The sequence below is a fragment of the Fukomys damarensis genome, unplaced genomic scaffold (assembly GCF_012274545.1).
Source record: "Fukomys damarensis isolate Sample0158 unplaced genomic scaffold, DMR_v1.0_HiC HiC_scaffold_20, whole genome shotgun sequence".
Taxonomy (NCBI): Eukaryota; Metazoa; Chordata; class Mammalia; order Rodentia; family Bathyergidae; genus Fukomys; species Fukomys damarensis.
In genome coordinates, this window is record NW_022900932.1 from 27,430,724 (window position 1) to 27,452,091 (window position 21,368).

The 21,368-nt window shown below is 34.7% G+C and overlaps 1 protein-coding gene across 4 annotated transcripts in view; it reads right to left on the reverse strand.

The window, feature by feature from the left end:
• Positions 1-21,368, reverse strand: part of Cabcoco1 (ciliary associated calcium binding coiled-coil 1) — a 97,872-nt gene that overhangs the window by 59,132 nt on the left and 17,372 nt on the right. For 3 of the 4 annotated variants that reach the window (XM_033766569.1, XM_033766571.1, XM_033766570.1), the window contains exons 3-5: positions 20,238-20,407; positions 19,750-19,894; positions 15,263-15,335 (exon numbers count right to left, since the gene is read on the reverse strand). In XM_033766569.1, the coding sequence (XP_033622460.1) occupies positions 15,263-15,335; positions 19,750-19,894; positions 20,238-20,407 (388 nt within the window). Of the gene's footprint in view, positions 1-13,285; positions 13,636-15,262; positions 15,336-19,749; positions 19,895-20,237; positions 20,408-21,368 lie in introns of those variants that run through there. The other variant, XM_033766572.1, reaches the window with a different exon arrangement.

A 21,368-nucleotide genomic window follows, 5' to 3' on the forward strand; every position in this document is an offset into this window, starting at 1 on the left:
AAAAAAAAAAAAAAAAAAAAAAAAAGTATATGACTGTGAGTTTGTTAGTGTCCATTTCTCTTGCTAGGCTGCTAACATTATGAGTAACCCGTGTTTGTTTCACGAACCTGTGTCACACGATGGTCATAAAAGTAGCATTTATGCTTGAACTTGACTTGTCACTTGAACTATCAGTAGAGTCACCAGAGTCCTTAGAATGCTGGCAGGCATGCTGCATTTGAGCAATAAATAAATATCTTGGTAATCAGGTGGCAAAGGGCACTGACCTGGAGATCACAGGCAACACTTGGAATTACAAAAGTATTTAGAAGATATCTTGAACCTAAAGTTGCTTCTGTGGGCAAAGTACTTGATGAGCTTTAATTGCACTGCAGCTTTGCCCATGTGGAAATAGGAAGTTTGCCTACTCCTGTTCCAGAAGGAAGTGTTCTAGTTATGAGGAACCGGTCTTACCTATATGGCTTAGCTTCATACTCTTGAGCTCTTCTCTCCACCAGTCATCTGAATTGTTAGAAAAATATTTTTCAAGAGAATAATTTTTCTTTTTACAAGTCAAAAGAAATTGATATCTGGTTATGCTATGGACAGCTATTTATTGAACACTTATTATGTGCAGTGATTTGAAATATAAATTCTTCGTGATGGACAATTGGATATTTTTAAGCAGAATTCTAGGGACATCTTAGAGGTTGCTTGAAATATGGGACAAATTGGCAACTAAACATTTCAAAACAGATTTCTGTGGCACAGGAAGCTGAGAGATCTGCTAGGTGATACTGTCTCAGTTCTCTCAAGGTTGCAGCCACCCAACCAAGTGAGCAGGCCTGGGAGGCTTCAGCTTGGGGAGTCCACTTCCAAACTCAGGTATGGATTCTGGGTAAGTCTCTGGCATCTTTAGGAGCTTCTGGGCATCTTCAGGGCACAGCAGGGTGTCTCCCAGGGTGAGCGCCTCAAGAGAGCAACCACTAGGGAAGCCATGACATCTTCATAGAAGTGACATCTTGAAAGTGACAGCCATCATTTCTGCTACTTTTTATTCACTAGAAGCAACATTCTCCTAAGTCCAGTCCACTTTCAAGGGGAAGAAAATTAATCTTACCTCTTGTGGGGAGAAGCACTGAACAATTTGTGTGTGTATTTTTAAAAATAACAGAGAAAACTTGGACATGGGACTACCTAGATCTCTGTGTGATGTCCTCTGTATAATACATGGGCTGAAAAACCTAGAGTTAGCATTTCTCTCAAGATTGCAAGAACACCCCCTACCCTCCACCTCACCCCATCCCTGGTGTAAGACAGAAAGTGCAGAGCAACCTCAAGTAAACCAGCACTGGTCAGACTACATTCAAGGCACAATGCCTTAGTTAAACCACAACAGTGGTTTCTGGGAAGGAGCAGTGTTCTGTAGGGGAAGCATGGTCTCCTTTCACATCGTGTATAAAACTCAGCAGAGACTTCATAGGAGACACACGTGTTGCCCTAGCTTACATATATTACATACATGGCATTTAGTAGATATGTTATGTTTTATTGAAGAAAAGGTAATTCAAGTCAGATTTTCATGCCTTTTTTTTTGGTACCAGCGATCGAACTCAGGACCTTGCACTTATAAGGCAGGCAGAAGAACCACTGAGCTAAATCCCTGGCCCAGATTTTCATTCTTTAAATAAAGCAAAATACCTACATTCACTTGTTAGCCTCATCCATCTTTTCTTCCCATTAAAATATTCCATCTCTTAGCTGTAAGTCTCTGATTATTTATAAGGGTAGAAAAAAAAACTGTTGGAATAATAGATGGCCTAATCTTTTGATTAGGAAGAGATAGAAAGGGGGAAGAGAGAGAGAGAGAGATATTCTATAAGCACTTGTATGTTTATGATACTCTGTGCTCCAAGAATGCAAACCTTGAAATAAGGGAAAGTGGGTTGGGGCCCCCATCTAAATTCTTATTAGTCCAAAAACCATGCCCTGGGTGATATGAAACTCCATATTCATCAGTTAAACTCACCACTTCTGCCATGGTCATTAGTGCTTCAAGAAAATGGAAGAAAAATGCAACTTAACAACTAAACAATCCTCCAAAATTCCTCTATCTCATCTACACGTACATTATTTTCTTGATCAAACAGAGCTATTTTGCTACAGAGAACTAGGTTGTGTTTTCCCTCTTCACTCCTATAGTGTCAACGGTGCCGATGCAGCTGCATAATTTGCATAGAAAGTTGCCCGATTCTCTAGTCAGAATACCAATAAGGTGGCCTCTTTCTAAGCATGTTTATTCTCTCTTGATTGACTCTTCACTTACATGCTTTTCTGCACAATGCATACTTACTTGCAAATTCTCAGCCATCTGTCAAACACTCACCAAGCCTTAGGGTGGCCTGGTAATCAAACTTGAACACTATGGAAACATTACTGTTAAGTGGCCCAATAATATAGAACTGTGACCAAATCATCTTTTTTAAAAAAGTAATCAATAAAAATATATCACCCCAGAGACTTGGTTGACTTGCATTTGATTATACTTTTTAACATGTAAGTCTGTGTTCACCAAGATAGAGCCAGCTATATATTTATAGTAAATGACTTTCTAGTTGTAAACAGCTATATTTCTCTATCCACTTCAACTTTAGCAGTCCAACATGATTTTCAGCCTGTAGAAGGGAATCCACTTTGTCATTCTATTAGTTATGCTACCCAGAGTAAGACTGGCTCATCATAAATTTTGGACTTTGCTAAAAAGAAGATTTGGAATTATACTCACGGGAAAAAGAGGACACATCATTTAAATTGAAATTGTACTAAAAAAAAATCCTAGAAAAATCTAGGGTAGTCACATAGTTATACAGATACCTAGCTCAGTTTCCATCTCATTCTTTAAACAACTTTAAAAACATGATTTAATATGAATTATATAGCTAAACTTGAAGTATATTCAAGAAGGATATAGTTTGTTACCTCTCCATTAATTCAATAAAAATTTATGAAGTGCCTTCTGGTGCATCTTCTGTTTGGCAGGACCTGTACTGAGAGTTAGCAATATAAAAGGAAGACATGCCTCTCTGCTCTTTTACAATGTCTCCCTTCCATTTTTGAATACTTTCAGTTAGGAAGTGATTGCATTTCTTTAGTCCAAATCATCCTGCAGGAGATCTCCATGGCTCTTTGCTCTGCCATCTGTGAGTTATACAGACAAGACTGACTGCTTTTTTGTTTATGTGTTTGCTTGTTTTGCCAATTCTTTAAATTGGAGACAGTTATTGGATCATTTCTAAATCTTTTCTTCTTCAGGGGCCTCTGTTCTTGAAGAATCCAGGTTACTTTCCTTTAAACACATTTTGATTTGAAAATGTTTCTTGAATGTAGGCTTGTGAATCTGACACAATCCATCTTCGGTATGTCTAAAGAGATCACTTTAAAAGATCACTTTACCTTTCAATCAGAATCTTGGATTATGAATGGGTTCCTTAGGTAAGCAATCACAGAATAGAGACAAGTAGACTTAAACTTTACTCATGCCCCTCCATCCTACCATCTATTGGACAGATAGTACCTTAAGTAGTAGAGTAAATCTCTATAGCCAGAGTCCTTATTGTTATTACTCTGGACACTTTAGTTGTGTGTGTGTGTGTGTGTGTGTGTGTGTACATGTGATTTCTATAATGCATGAATACTAAGATGCCCATCCTCTAGTAATAATTAATACTTCATGTGCAATAGAACTTTTTGATTTAGGGAAGGAGAACACTGCCTAATCAAAAAAACATGAAATGCATTTCTTCAGAATAAAATGGACATTTTCATAATGTTATGTAATCTTTTAATATTAAATATGCAAGAAAAAAATGAAAATGCTGAATAAGGAAAAAGCAGATGAAGTAAGACTTTTATAGCTTAAGCTTTTCCTTTAAAAAAAGCTACATTTTGATTGCTGGAAATAATTTCAGGACATACAGGCAAGTGTTAAGTAAAAGCAAAGCTTATCTGCTATGCTATCAGCTGATGACTATTGTTAAATTTTTATGTCCGTCTTCTGAAGCTATTCTCTATGTATACATACATAGCTGTGATATAAAACACATTTAATAGCTTTTCATCACATAATCAACATAGTGTGAATAATATTCCATTGCAAGTGCAACACTATAGGGTACTTTTAATGGTGACCAAACTATATAGAGGCTCCCCAAGATTTTAAACTTTCTTTCTAAATATCGACATATAGACAACTCCACTATTTATTGCAAGTAAGTGCATGCACTCAATAAACAATCAGCCCATTGTCTGAGTATCTATTTCAGATAAACTCACTGAAGTACAAGTTGACTCAAAAGATAAACACATTTACAAATTTATTATATCTTGCCAAAGTAATCTCAGAAAAGCTTGTTAATTTATATTCTTCCCAGCATATGTGAGACTACTAGCTCACTTCAACACAAGACAGTATTTTATCGTTTTAACCTTTGAGAATCTGGTAAGTTTAAATTACATTTCTTTAATACTATAGAGGGTGGAAATTTGCATAAGTTTATTGTTAATTTATATATCTTCTCTTCTAAATATGCTGTTAATTTTTCCATTCATTCAATAACCTTTTCCTTATTAATTTGTAAGAAATCATTATATAAACTACTGGAACTATTATATTTTTTGTCATTTATACTACAAATTTTAATTTTAGAGTCTGATTTTTAAAAGTTGTCTATCGTGTTCTCTTTCCCTAAAATAGAAATTCTAAATTGTGATGTAGTAAAAAATATTAGTGGCCTCTGGTATCTTAGTGCACTGACTTATAAGGCATTATATTCAGACACTTTTAAGGTGGTTCATATAAAACAATTTCTCCATAATTAAAATAACTAATGTAAACATACTTTTTTTTTTGGTACTGGGGATTAAACTCGGGCTCTTGTACTCATGAGGCAGGCAGTAGAACCATTGCACCAAATCCCTGGCCCAGCATACTTTGTTTTAATATCACATTTTAATTTCTTGATAATAGGCTTAATTATTGGTCATTTAGAAGACCGATTTCAGTTTCTCAGTTTATACACCTAGATAATATTTTTCAAAAGCAGTGTTCTGGAGTTCGTTAATAAAACACAACTTTCTTTCTGTTATATTAATGATTTGGTAAAAGATTATTAGTAAAAACTTGGTGAAATTATCGAACACTAGTTGAATGCATATAGTTCTTACGCCGAGGAAAAATCAGAGAAGCAATGTCAATTACTTTGTCCTTGTGGTACTATATAGTATAGTTCAAGTGATGTAAATCTATGATGAGAAGTCAGTTTGTAAAAGAAGACGTACTGACAGTGTTCCAAAGCAAGGTCGTAACGTTAGGGAATGTCTTTTCCCTTACCCTTCTTCCTTCCATTCTTTCTTTAATTTGTTTTATTTTTTTCCTTCAAGAGAAATGTCTCTCAAACTCACCTGTGACAGAATAATAGGTTTAGGTTGCCACAAAATATTGGAGAGTATTTCAGGCAGCAGGAAGAGTCTTACACTTCCAGGCACAAGTAAGTAGGAAGATTGTAGCTATGAAAAGACTGACTTAGTTCAGTCAGAGAACGGGTCACAGATGAGCTGAGACTGATGCTACTGGGCCATGAATGGGAACGTTTGAGTGACAGCCTCAAGAGCCCAGCGTCATGTGATCTGTGAGGGAAACCACCTTTAAATTATGTTCTTGCCATTTATCAGTTGTTTTGCTGGAGACAGATTCTTTTTATTTCTCCTCAAAGATTTATCTTTAGGGAAGGATGATTATTTTTCTATGCTTTGGAGAAAAAGGACTAGAGTGAAGTTTGATAAATTGTCTACTGAAGCATCAACCGTTTCTGTAAATGATAGATTCGAAAGTCAGTTAGTCACTCTTGCCAGGTAAAGCAGGTAGAGTTATTTTAACACAACTTCAGATTGAATTTCTTTAGCAACACTCAATGTGAATAGGTCAAACTACAAATTATGCCTTGTATTATTTTACCTCCCAGCAGTTTGCTAATAGGATCATCCAACAAGAAAAAAAAAAAAGCCTTTTTAAGATTAAAAACATCATCTGGGTAAGTTTAGATTATTTTGATAAGTACACCTCAAGGGTAAACTGAAGAGAAAAAGGATATCTTTGAGGCTACGCTTCAGTTGCCTTCTTCCTTTCCAAAATATGATCAGACATGCAATGTTGCTTTTGCCTTTTTTCCTTAAAAGGGTAAATGTTTACATAAGTTTCATATTTTATTTATTCAGAACACAGTAACTTTATAGTTTAAAGAAAGAAAATAAATTCTATGTTTCTCTCTGGTTATTTTTACCTTAACAGCTAACAATTTTATGTACAGAGTCATTAACACCCATAACCTATGTGAGTTTTAAAGTAAGAGAAATTTTTTTTTTAATTTTGGTTTTGTTTTAGAAGTAAGTGCTCAGAACATGAAATTACGTACAGTTGACACTCACTGATTTTTAGAGAGGTCTGAACTTCCTGTATTTGCTGACCTTAAGTGGAATTATTTTGGGTTATGAAAGGCTGCCAAAGCCTGACTCTAGGCAAATAAAGCACTTACATGTATTTATGATTCTCTTTAAATATCTACCAGATTTATAATAATCAGATCCTAGGACAGTACTGCTTGTACAAACAGGGTCTCTACCAATGGCTACCCAAGCCGTGCATTACCCAACTCCACAATCCCATGGTGCCCGATGCAAATGGCACCCCTGGAGTTGTGCAAATTGGGGGGGGTCTGTGTTAAAATATGCATGTTACAGCATCACGTGCTGCCACAGAGTGTGATGGGTAAATAGAACTAAAAGTATACCTATCACAATTTGGAAGTTATTAAAAAAAGATTACACCTTGTGAGATTTTAATTTCTGAATACAAACCTATCTACATGTGCATATATGTGTGCATGTATTTAAATATTTAAATATGTATATATCCATTGAGAGTACACATGATATTAACTTTGTTTACCTTGGGAAAATTTAGGACATTATAGCTTAACATCAGATTCTTTTATTCTGCAAATGATTTTTCAGCTAAACCTTGAAATATAAATATGATAGCAATGCACTTGTGTGATATATTTAATTTTATGATTAAAAGTTCAACTACTTCTTTTCTGTTCAGCCTTTACCCTGTACAAACCCAGATAATGTCTCTCTAACCAACTGTCTATCTGTCAATGTCTTAGCAGTAAGCATGTTTTTATACCTACATTTAATTTACAAGATGTGCCTCAGTTCTTCTTGGGAATGAACTAGGGAACAATTTTATTCTTGTACAAGTAATACATGAAGACATTCACATTGTAAAAGGCTGCTGTAAATCTGAAATAGACAGAATAAAATGTCCCTTTTCACATCCTGTCCAACTCCTATTCCACTTCACTACCCAAAGGGAAGCCACAGTAAGGGTTACTATAAATTTTTCTAGTTCTGTTTCTGTCACTTATATGTCTATTCTTTTCATGTCTTTTTTGTTGTTGCTGTTGTTGTTGTTTTCAAATATAGGGTTTTGATATGCATTTCAGGCTAACCATGAACTCACTATGCAGGCCAGGCTGACCTCAAACTTGTGACAATCTTCCTTCCTCAGCCTCCCGTGTGCTGGAATTACAGGTATGTGCCCCCACACCCAGTTATGACTTTTCATGTTTACCTGATTTTTTAAAAATAAAGAAATGGGGACACTTCATTTTTTTTTGCATTTACACATTTTAATTTAAGAATATATTTTAAGGATATTTATATAACCATATCTAGGAATCTATAACATTCCTTTAAAAGATGCCATAGTTTTCTATATTGTGACTATAGTGCATTGTATTTCACTATTTGCCTTCTGATTTATCTTCTGCAATTTTTAGCTATCGTTTATTGTGTTTTGATGAATTTTCAGGTTTAAATACTTTTTAAAATAGAGTCCTATGTCTACCAAGATGATTCTAAGATGTTAGGGGACTCAGGATGTTCACATTAGAGCAACTTCATAGATTTTTAGCAGTCTGCTCTTTGAAGTGGTTTTACAAATATAGCTTCTCAACACTTACGGAGTTATGTTTTGCTGCATCCTCACTAAAATAAGGTGTTCATCAATATTTTTTACTATTAGCCAATCTTAAAATTGAAAAAAAATTATTTTTGCTGTTTTAGGCAGTGCTCTGCCACTGTATAAAATGCCTCAGGAATCGACTTATAAAAACAAAAGCTTCATTTTGGCTTATAGTTTTGGCAGTTCCAGCCTATGATGAGTTGGACTTGTTGCTTTTGGGTCCACGGTAAATAGCACATAATGACAAGAACACATGAGAGAGAACAGCTTCTCACCTCGTGTCCCAGGAGCAAACAGGAGCATGACAGAGAGATAGTCTCACAGTTCCCGCCAAAGGAGACCCAACCCAGTGACCTCAATATTTCTCCCAAAGTTTATCTCTTAAAGGTTTCATCACTCACAACACCACCATCCTGGCCACAAAGCCTTTAACACACGGGACTTTGGGGGACAATGAGCCATCGCTAGTGACTTGATAGCTACTAAGGTTGAATATTTTATATCTGTTTATTGGTAAAGTGTAGTTATAGTGTCTCTTCACTTTCTTTGCCTATGTTTCTGTTATCTTGCTTTAACTTTTACAGTTTTATCATGAAACTTTGTATTGCATCATACTGGAGGAAAACTAAAGCATTTAAATCCATGCCCCTGAGATGCCCTTTGGCATTCCCAAGACTCCTGCCACATCCAGGGGGCACTGTTAGTGAGCAAAGACCAAAGTGTCCAGATGACTGTAATCTGAAGGAAACTGGGAGCTGGGCAAAGGAGACTTAGCTGAGAAACTGCTCTCCTGCATGTATTCTAAGTAGGCCGTTTCTTGTACATAATGTGTAATGTTTAAATATATCTCCTCAAATGTTTATCATTTTTCCATGGTGAAAACTTTCAAAATTCTTTCTTCTAGTTTTCTGAAATACACGGCGTACATTAGTTATCTTTAGTCATGTTACTGTGCCATAGCACACAGAACTTCTTGGTCCTATCAAACTATAACTCAGTATTCCTAATCAACACTTCTCATTCCCTCTTTCATAATTGTTTTGCCTATCTTCTGGAGCCAGCTTTATTTTAATTTAGAGGAGATCATTTTTGGGGGGTATTCTACACAGGACTAACATCATGGGATGCTTGTGTTTCTGTGCCTGAAATATTTCACTTGACATAATGATCCCCAGTTCCATTCATATTGTTGCAAATGACAGGATTTTGTTCCTGTTTATGGCTGTATAATACTTTATTGTATAATGTTTTCATTGTAAATGATATGGTCTTATTTTTGCCCTATAGTATCCTGGCGTATTTTTATTCATTTCTCACTGGATGGACATTTCAGCTTTTCCCATGTCTTGGCTATTGTGAACAAGGCTGTAATAAACAGGGGAGTGCAGATGTCTTTTTAACATACTGATTTGTTTTTCTTTGGATATGTATCCAGTACTGAAAGTGCTTCATGACATTATGGTCCTTTTAAATTTTTTGAGGAACCTCCATACTGTTTTGGGTTTCCATTCTAATTTACCTTCTCTTCAGGAGTATACAAGGATTCACTTTTCTCCACATCCTCACCAGCATCTGTTATTTTTAGTCTTAGTAACGGCCATTCTTATTGGGGTGAGATGATGTCTCATTGTAGATTTGATTTACACTTCCCTGATGATTTATGATTCTGAGGACATTTTCATATAAGTTTTGGCCACTTGTATGTCTTCTTTTGAAAAATACCTATTTAGACCTACTGCCCATTTTTATACTGAGTTACTTGCTGTTTTGGTATTGAGTTTTTGGAGTTCATTTTTGCTGTTCTTCCTTTTTGCCTGTGCAGAAATATGTCACTAAAATTTTTATTCTCGATGGTATTTTTGCATGCTTTGTCATTCTACATAGACAGTTACAGTGGCGCCTTGGTTCACAAATGCTTTTTTCTGTGAACAATGTGTTCACAAACAAGTGTGGCAAAAATTTGCTTCCGTTTGCAAACTCTGCTTTGATTGATGACCATGAACCCAGTCATCCTTCCCTCATAAACATGAATGTGACCATCTTTGCCCAAATTGTAAAATGAATTAAATTCATGAATTGAGGAACCACTGTATTTTCTTAGAACTGAAGTTACACCATTATCTTCTGGATCTTGTTGTTTTTGTTGAGAAGTCAGTTTTTGGTCACTTTTATTGTTACTTCCTTGAAAGAAATATCTTTTTCTTCCATGTCTTGTTTAAAGATTCCTTCAGCTTTTACTTATAGAAATTTTATTATGATATGCTTACATGTGGATTTACTCAGATTGGGGGATACAATGAACCTTAAATCTGTGCCTCAATGTTGGATATTTCTGGAAAATTTACTCTTACTTTACTTCTTTCTTCTCTCTTTGCAATTAACTGCCATCATCAGACTTTTTCACAGTAGCCTCATCCTTTTATACTTCTTTTTTATTTTCCATACTTTCACATACTTGTGTTTCAAATGAGATGTTTTTCTTTTGGCTTATACTTGATCTTACCAGTTTTTCTTTTTGTCTATGACTAATTTGTTGTTAAGCTCGTCCATTGGTTCTTAATTTCAATAACCTTTCTCAATTCCAGAATTTCCACTTAATATTTTCAAATAATTTCTTATACTCTGTTGAAATCCAATATTTTATATTTTTTCCAAGAGTATTTGTTCTTTCTCAAACATAATTCTTTTAATATGACTATTCAATCATATGAATTACTTGTGGTCTGTTCCTATTTTTTGTGTTTCCAGTGTTTTTTATTATATGACAGATACGGGTTATGAAAAAATGTTAATATAATTTAGAGTATGGCATAGATTTACTTTAGGAAAATTTAGCACTGCACACAGTTAAATTCACTAGAAACTGAGATAATTGAAACTGAAGTTCAGGGCTAATGAGTGCTGGTTTTTAAAAAGATGATCCTTTGGAATACAATACATGATTTTTGCTATTAACTTGCATTTTTGTAGCTCCATGTGTCTACCAAAGCTCTACTTCCTAGTTTTGAAGTTGCTTAGCTATACTTCCTAAACTTCTAGATAATTATAAGTGGAAAATATTGCCAAATGCCTTGCTTACCTCTTGGACTCATAATTTTTTTGAGCTTTGTTGGCTGACTTGTCAAATACATAAGACTTCAAAAATATTTTGGCTAGTTTTTCTAGTTGTTCTCAGTGACAGTGCTGGGCTAATTATCACTCACCATCATGGGATGTGGGTGTCATTATGGGAGATGGCCCTTGTAATAAACTGGACTCATTTTAAAATTTGGTATAAGGTAGAAGTCTAAATTTTTAAAATTACACTTATATCCCAACTGATTTTAAATGCTGCTTCACTAAATACTTGTATATACCATGTACTAAAATTCCACATACACATTAGTTTAATTTTAAATTTCATATTTATTTATTTATTTATTTATTTATTTTTGGTACCAGGGATTGAACTCGGGTCCTTGTGCTTGTAAATTTCATATTTAAAAATGAATAGCAATAATAAGCTGAATATTGACATAGACATTTAATAAATTTGTGGCCTCTTTCTTTCTTCATCTAAAAGTTCAACAGTATGATGATCTTCAAATCTTCCTCTCTCTCACTCTTACACTTGTGCCTTGTCATTTTTTTTTAAATAGAGAAGCTTACCATTATACTGAACTCACTTGAGTAATCCAGAATAATTTCCCCAACTAAAATGCCTTTACTTAATCAGATCTATAAAGTTCCTTTTGCCATGTAAGTTAACATATTCACAGGGTCCAAGAATTAGCTTGCAGTCATGATCAAATACATAGCCAAATATATAGGATTGTGTTAACTATTCTGTGTTTGTTGTGTTTTGGGTTATTTGGCTATTTTTTTTTTGAAGTATTAGTATACTGGATTTTATTACTATAAGAAAATACCTGAGACAGGCTAACTTTATGAAGAATAAGAGGTTTATTTAGTTCACTGTTCTGGAGACAGAAGGACAAGGTGCTGGTGATAGCGTGGTTATAGTGAGGACTGTGTGGGGGACAGCACACCACGGTGTCAGTGGCAGCAATGTGTGGGGAAGGAAGGAAGAGAACACATCTTGAAGTAGGAAGAAGCCAAAGATGGATTGGGGTTCCATAATCCTTTCCAAGGGCATGCTTCAAATGACCTAAAAAGCTAATCCTTTCTAAAATCTTAGTGACCTAAGGGGGAATCTTTTCTGTGATCATGCCCCTAATAACCTCCAGTAGGCCCCAGCTCTTAAAGACTGAATGAGTTCCAGCATCACCACACTGGGTGGGGATTGTTTCCATCTCACAGAAGCATGAGGGATGCACTTAAAGTATATCCAAACCATAGCTTGATTCCAAGATACCTACACTGCAACTGAATGCATTTTTAATCTATAGGCTCCACTTTACATACTTTACTATCTTGCAATTTCTTTCTTGAAAATTTCACATGTTCTGTTCTATAGTCTCCCACAGTCTGGTTTGCTAATTTCATTGTGTTGCATTTCTGTGATAATCTTAATTAACATGCTCTTCCATCTTCCATGTTTTAGGTAAATGAGTACTCAATGTTAGAGGAACAGCCAGAAGACAGACCACTCAAATGTCTAGCAAGAATAATTCAGAGATGGTGGTATGGCTTGTGCCTATATTACCCGCCACCCAAAGCTTCATGCAGTCACAGAGGGAGTTTTTCAGAGATTTAGAGTGTGTGGCACTGGGATCAAGAGGTGTATGATTACTAAATCACTCCATTTATTGGTTTGGTGAAGTTCTGGCTAGGATTAAGGGTATGAGTGCTACACCTGCCTTAGAATGAGTAGCCTACATAATATATAAAAGACAACAAGAGGGCTAATGCACTCTCGCCTGCTTCCTTGCTATGGACTGTTTCTCCCTCTTCCATGCCACCCTGCCTTGGAGCCAGCCAACTATGGACTGAAACCTATAAAAATGGTGAGCCAAATAAACCTTTCTTGCTTTAACTTTGGGTGTTGGATATTTTGTCTCAGCAATAAGAAAAGTAATTGAGACATTTTATTTTACTAGGTTGCAAATACTGCTTGGTTGCTCTCTTTTTGTGATGTTAGCAGACACTTATCACAATTGCCTAGGTCTGTTATTTCATTAATAACAGATAAAAAATAGATATTCTATTTTATTATTCTGTTTTCATTTATGGTCTCTCTCTCTATTTTTTTCTGGGGATCGAACTCAGGATCTTTCACTTGTGATGCAGTCAGCAGAACTACTGAGCTAAATCCCCGGTCTTCTGTTTTTGTTTATGAACAGGACACTTACAGGAACAGAGGGAACTTATGTTTTCTCCTAATTGCCTATCTACAGTTAAGAAAGAAACTAAATTTCTTCAGTGTTTTCTAAATCGAATGCTTGCCTGAGAGAAGCATTCATGTGGCTATTATGTGGCCCATATTTGGTCCCCGAGAACTGAGATCAGCAAGAAGACTCCACAGGATACTAAAATATAATATACACTTTTGTTAATCCTTTACAATTCTATGTCATCTAATACTGGAAGACCCAAGATCCTCTCCTGAAGGATATTTTCTTGGCTGTGGTCAGCTGGGGGAAAATACAAAGACAACTGAAAATACAGAGCCAATCTCTGTCTACTTCAATTTATCTTTCCCTAAGCACAAATGTCACCTAAATATATCCTCACAACATAGAAGAAAGGCATTCATAAATTAACAAAGAGAAAGGGAGCTATGAATTTTGTCTTCATGACTCTAAATATCTGGTTATGCTTCTGTTCCAGCCACTGTCATTCTCCAAAATTTTACTGAGTAGACGAGGTAAGGTTGTATTCCAAATGAATAATCACTACAACACTGTCACACTATGGGATATAATTGTGAAATGGAAACATTGTCAGTGAAACTTTGTGAAGTGACACCTAATTTAAACCAGATGAGCAGAAGACTGCAAAGAAGAACTTTTAAGGAAAATCTAAAGCAAAAAGGACTTCCTGTTTTCCTGCCTCTTACTTTTAAGAGACCAGCATTCAATAGGTACTCAGTGGAGGATAAAAGCAATAGAGGTGTTTTTGAAGTAAGCAATTTCTAAATTTCAGAATAACAACTTTGAGGACAGAACAGTTGTGACTTTGCATCCAGTGCTTAATGTGAGAAAAGTTACAAAGGTTATATGAATATCCTTCTATTCACTGTTTAATTCTGATAATCATCGCTACTATACCTGATACTGTTTTCCCCCCCGCTCCTGTGGATCAAACTCAGGACCTTTTGCTTGTGAGGCAGTCATGGTGCAACTGAGCTAAATCTTCAGCCCTGTACCTGATACTTCTTGAAGGCAATGAAGCCTTTTAAAGTGATTGAGAACCTAAAGGATCACATTTTATAGTATCTTTAGTTTTCTTAAAATGTTTTCCTACTCAGTATTGATTTCTAGTAATTGCAAATATTTAATTATATGCAATGATATCTAAAAGAGTCTCTAGCTAGACCACTTGTTATAGAACAACTGTTCTGTGCGCAGTTACTGAAAAACTTATATAGCATTAACTGAGGAGCTACTATTTCCAGTATGATGCTGCAAGCTGTCACACATCAAAGGAAAATAGTAAATGATTCTTGCTTTGGAAATATTACTTTTACACTTCATTGACTACATCATTGACTAAATTAGAAAACCATGCAACAGTGCATATTTATGTGCTTATTGTATTACCAAAATTCATGAAGAAGAGACCAAATGAAATAAAATCATACACTGCAACTACAGAGTTTGTTCAAAGCCTTTTTTCAATTTATACATAATTAAGGCAGGGGTGCTTCATTGAGGAAGTGGGATTTGAATTAGACCTTAGAAGATGCATAGACTGAAGGTAAATACGAAATTATAAGATTTAACCAAATTAATTTATCTTATTTTCCCCACTTTTATTTGTATGAAGATATATGCACCCTACTCAATTGAGCTTTGTCAAATAATCCATAATGTCTTCAAGCATATGTGATTAACAATGATTCTAATGCCAAAAGGCAGCTTATTTTCTTAATCCAAAGCTCACTTTATATAATTATTCTTTCTGCAAACTACTAGCTGGTTATATTAACACTTGAGTAATCTTGACAAGAAGTTGCTTTAAGCAGTTAAAAATCCAGATGCTGATCAGCATGCATTAAGTGATTCAGCTTAATTAGTTCCATCTAGATAAATTACTTACCTCAGTCCCTATCACAATTTCTTCCCTGGTAGAGTAGAATATAAACTTGTATAGCTTGTAGTGTTGAAAGAAGCTGAAATACAAAAAATGTGCAATAATGATAAACATATACCTTATATAAAGGTACTTATTAAAGGAAATGCTGACCGAGTTAAAGATATTAATTGCTAACATAAAATTAGCCATCTCCTTTATTCTAAAAGAAATTGTGCCCAAATGCTAAGAAATAAAATTTTGCTTTTTGATACACTGGCAATATACACGGTACCCAGAACAGTGCCAATAAGTTTATCTGCAATGATTAAACAGGTTTTGGGTAGACAGCAATTAGATTGCACATTTACTTTTCTTGGTTTAAAAACAAAAATAACATCAAACTTTGCATTATTTATTATGTTTTGTTCCAAATCAGAGTTAGTTTCCTCTGATAGGAATAGTACTGATTTCTACAGTCTACTTCTTTTTTTTTTTTATTTTTTTACTTTTTGGTACCAGGAATTGAACTTGGGTCCTTGCGCTTGCAAGGCAGGCTACCGAACCACTGAGCTAAATCCCCGGCCCTCTATAGTCTACTTCTATGTCAATTATTACTTCTGACATTATCAAACTGTTTCAAGATTAAATTAATCTGCAATAACACCTGAAAAATGATGTGACATGAAGTGAAATCCATTTAGACAATGTCTGATTTCCTGCAGAATATTCAGTCACACATCAAAGGGCAGAATAAATTTAAGATGGATCATTTTCTTTGTTCTGACCTGAAAGCTAGGTGGTCAGTGTATAAAAACTACAAAGAGACAAAGGACAGGAGTTCCTGAAAATAAATATTTCTAGTAAGTTTTAAAAGCTTAGCAAAGTATTATCGAGAGTTAAAATTTTACTGAAGGGCTGATTTCTAATATCCTGTTTGTGATAATAGTAGAATTTTTCTAATTCTCTTCCTGCTGGTTGGGAAAATTAATAGACTCATAATACAGCAAAATGCCCAAGAACAAAATATTGTCTTAGTGGTTTCTCTTTCACTCTGGTGCCTTTTGCTATTTAAGAAAATTGATTTTAATATAACTGAGAAATTAACATTTGCAAAATGTAGCTACAGAGCATGTATAATAATGGCTTCTCCTGAATGCTGTAATGGATCAAAGTTTCAATTCATTTGAAATCAATGAAGAAATCCTCAGGCAGCTGGGTCTCGCTGAGTAATATTAGCAGCTGATCTCACTACTAACCCAATCCATTAAAAAGTGATGGGTGTGTGGACTCAGTCATGGTTGCTGTTTGTTTTTTTTAACCTTGCACACTTGAATTACTCATCAACATTCAGAAAACTAACTCAGCTTTTGACATCATTGAATTGTTGGCTAGAAAAATACATTAAGATTAGGAAAGTTTGATAATTCTTTGAAGCAAAATAAATTCTAATTCTCCTGCGTTTACATTTGTGACCTAGAGAAAGCTATAATGTCAAAAATATTACACTGGTAACTACTCATTTTAAGTAGAAAAATTAAAGACTATATTTTGCAAATAGTTGGATTCTTCTAAGTGAGCTACATTAAAATTTCTCTTTGTCTGTCTTGTGTTATACAAAGAACTTGATTCATAAATTTCCTTTCCTGCAATTTCTTAATCTTTGAGCCTTATATCACTTGCCACACTTAGGAATTAAATCAGCCCATACCAAGAGGGAAATTAACTGCCTGCAACTAAAATAATATGCATGACCTGAAGGCAGCGGTTGAAGATGCGGGGGTGGGGAGAAGACCAGGACTAGGATAATGTGTCCAAGTGAAGAAGTCTAAAAAGGAGCCACTCTCTCAAGGCCAGGCCACGTCTCCACCCTTGCCTCACTCACTCTGTAACTTTACAGGGAGCTTTGCCTGAGAACAAAGTGACACTTCAGGGGTGGGAGTGCGTTTTGTCTCTCCTCTTAGGACTTCCACCGGACTGGAGGTCCATACTCTTCCATCAAACATCTCGTCTTGGTTCTAAGTTGATAAAAGATGGAATGAAAGTGAGTCAAGGCATCTAGTGTCGTCCAGGGAAGTGTGGCGTCCTGGTATACACAGAGGGCCGGGTTGATTTTTAAAATTTTGGATATACACCTGTACGTAGTAGCTCTGCCTGATTTCCAGGGAATAGAGAGACCACACAACAAAAAATATGTACTTGGACCTGATATATATGTAAGTGGTTTTTAAATTAAAAAGCTACAGTCGTCTTTACATTTATACATGTATGCAATATACAGCATGTACAAATCTAAGTATTTTATCTGTAAATTTCCCAGGAATTATAGTATTGTGGGGGAGAAATTTTGGTATTCGTTTTCTTTCAGATCACAGGCTTATCACAGAGCATACAATTTGAAGACTAAGAATAACAGTGAAATTTAATTTATTGTCAAGATTCATGGGCTACGGGTCATGTTCTACAAACAGTTCTTAAATCGACTAAGGCTTTGAGTGATCAGGTAAATTTAATATCTGGTTAAAATGAAACACATTTATACTTCTTATAATTGAGTCACCTTCCTATTTATAAAACTGCTTTGTAGTCATCAAACGAATGTTTTCTACAATTTAATTGCTACTAAACTTACACCTGTGGACCTATGGGATCTACTGAGCAGGTGCGGTAGAGAAGCACATTTCCCTTCACACAACTTCAGCGTCAACCCAGATATCCTACTGATATTTTATCTTTCTGTAGGAGAGATATTTAAACTGCGTAATTTCTTCAAAAAATCACTAAAAATAGTTTTAATTTACTTTGATTCATTTCCTACATATTTTAGAATTTTTCTTTCTTTATTTTTTTCTTTTTTGGTACTGGAGATTAAACTGAAACAAGGGCTTAGTACTGAACTTCATCCCTGGCCCTTTTCATTTCTTGAAACAGCTTCTCTTCTTTGCTAAATGGCTCGGGCTCCACTTGCAGTTACAGTCATCAGCCTTCCAGGGTGCTAGGATTACAGGACTTTTAGGGATGGTTAATATGGGAAGTTACTCTGGTTAGGATCTAAGTTGGTCATTTTCTGAAAAAAAAGTTTAAAAATATATTGATGAACATTTGCCTAGAGATAGGAGACAAGAGAGAAAAGAGGCTATTCTGCATTGTGTAGAAAGTGTCGTCATGGTGCCTTCTGTGGCTGTTGCTGCTATGGTTAACTACTGGTACAGCACCTATTACAAACCTCTTGGGCTTGCAGTTCAGCTGTAAAAATATGTTTTGTAGGAGAAACCAGGCATGTTCAGAATAAAGGGAGAAGGGAAAGAAGGAGAATAATACAAATGTGCAGGGTAGAATTCTCTTGCCCAGTGATTCTCAAGCCCTGAGGGGCACAAGGACCTTAAGGCACAAGTTTTCATCTAATTATGAATTTTCAGCCCTTTCTCCGCCCCCATACACAATGGCTTTACCTTACTCTAACTGATCAAAATCACTGTGCTTTAGTGAGAATCACTCATTAGGAGGAATGTATCTATATTAGGAAATCACATAACATGAAATTCTGTTATATAAAAATATATTTTATCATATGCTATTATTTATTCATGCCAAAAATCAGCAGATACACTTTGTCATATTGAACAGACTAATATTTAGAAAGCTCCCAAACTTAAAGCCACAGTCCTTGCCAAACAAATCATGAGCATGCATAGGATATGGCTTGGAATTCTTTATTTTAGAATGTTAAATTTTAACTTTGGAAAAATATTGGACTACATAGCATAAGACGAACAAGGACACTGTACAGAAACTTTAGTTTGGCAAAAGAAAGATTTTTTGCTATTCTCATTTGAATGTTTGAAAATTCTAAAAATGTCCCTTTGAAGCAATGCATGACTCTCAAGTAGACTTTGTCAAAAACTATATAAGACAAACTACTTCATCAATGAAGAATCACTGTAGTAAAATCACTTTCCCTCCATCCACTATTTTCTAAGTAGAGAGAGCCTTAATGAGTTTGTTTGGGCAATGGTACAAAATATTTTGAGGTACATAATAAATTTCAGAAAATACATAGATTTCAATTTTCAGTACAAAGCATTTAAAATAAACATTAAAGTGGAAATAAATGTTGCTTTGTGAAATATAAAATTAGGTATTTTGGAAGGTCAGCTACCTAAACATAGATCCTATTGTAATTAAATCTGTTTAATCATAAAAAATAATTTTATTAATAAAATGGTATTACAGATTCAGAGAAAAAAGAAATTTTTATGTAATGCATTATAACTGTAGAGGAAACTATATATATCAAGCATAAGCCCTTAACAGGAATGCAACATTAGCCAAGACATTCTATGACCTGACTGTTATTTATTAGATGGAAGATTTGAAGATTACACTTATTGACTGATTCAACTGCCATACAAATGCTATAAACATCTGATTCTGCTCAAAGCTGAATTTAAATTTAAAAGAAACTTTGTAAAAGACATGAAATAAGAAGTAAATGCTACTGAAAAAACGCATACCTCATTTTTAGGTAATCAATGATAGCATTGGCTTGTTTTACATCAAAGGTGTTCCATTCATCAATTCTTTGAGAATGGGTTGGTCCGATTTCAGCCATCACTTCCCCGAGCCACTTTATGTTGTCCTCTAAGGACATATTCAATGCTAGAAAGAAGACAAATCTCAAGTGTTGTTGGAAAGTGGCCGAAAAGGCATAATCTTGTCCCCAGCTCCACCCTTCTCTCTCTGCCTCTCAGCTGACATGTGGTGAGTAGCCTTCCTATGTCAAGCTTTTCCACCATTGCTGTTTCTGCTATGGAGAGAGCCAACCATAAACTGAAACCACCAAACCATATTAAACCTGCTGAAATTATGTGTGTCTGTGACGGGAAAGCTAACAAATACAAAGAGACTGCAATAGAAGCAGAAACTTCTGCTTAAAAACATTAATTTATATGGTAGGATAAATTTGCTTCTTTTAAAAAAAAGAGAAAAATAATGTACTTACTTTTAAGATTATGAAGTAACATATCTAGTAAAGTCATAAATTTTGAACACTGAATAATAGAAAAGTCCATTCCTTTAGCCCACAAAAATCCAGACACATAATAATCTAATAGAATGGCATCCTTTAAACAAGTTTGAAGATTTTTGAAATGTAAAAGCATTCTCAGCTTTCTATAATGAAAAGAAAAATGCAGACATTACATCAGATTAAATACTGAACAGTTCCTTTAGTTTTGAAAATAAAGTTTTATTCAATGAAAACCCCCTAATGTTCATAACATATTATGTTAAATTGTATTAGAGTCTATAAGCTTAAAATGAAGTTCAAAAAAGAAACAGAGACAGAGAGAGCTCTGTTTTGTCTTCTTTCTTACTTGTTATGCTCTAATTCTCCTCTTCCAATTCTTTAATATGTCTCTAATATCCAGTAATATCTCTGAAATTCAATATCTCTTTCCATTTGTACAATTAAATTTCTTTTATTTCTGAAAATGTTCTTACGCTGGATTGTTAAGTGTTCTGTTCTATTTTCTTTTTTAAAGGAATTCAGTTATTCATGTTTTATTAACTTTATCTCAAGCTATAATTTTTCACTTTAGCATTTAAATGTTTTTCAGTATATTTCCTTTTTATTTTGTGTACTCATTATTGTCTTCTCTGTTCTTTAGTTTGTTTTTAGCAATTATTTATTCTTTGGACTGCTATAAATTTTACCTCAAATTCTGTAAGTCTTTCCTTTTTAAATGCTTTATGACCTTGTATTTTTTTCTTATCTTTTCCTTGAGTTGTTATATTTCTGTTTTATGCCCTTATCATTACTTCAACGTTTAAAATTCAAGATAAAATATTTTATCACATTTTTTTGTCCGCTCATGGTTATGTCTTTCTGGTGCATTTCCTTTATCTGCTATTTCTTTTTCCTATTCCTTTCTTTTTATTTTTTATTGCAATGCTTTAGCTTCTTATTCTTTCTTTATTACTTATCTTTGAATGAAATGAGATTTTGTTTTTGGACAGGTACTTTCAGGACATACACTGAAGGTGGAAACTTGGCTGTTTACAAACCAGTCAGCATTTCCTGTTTAAAGTATCCTTCTGTCAATTTCTCTTAACATTTTTTTTTTTTTTTTTT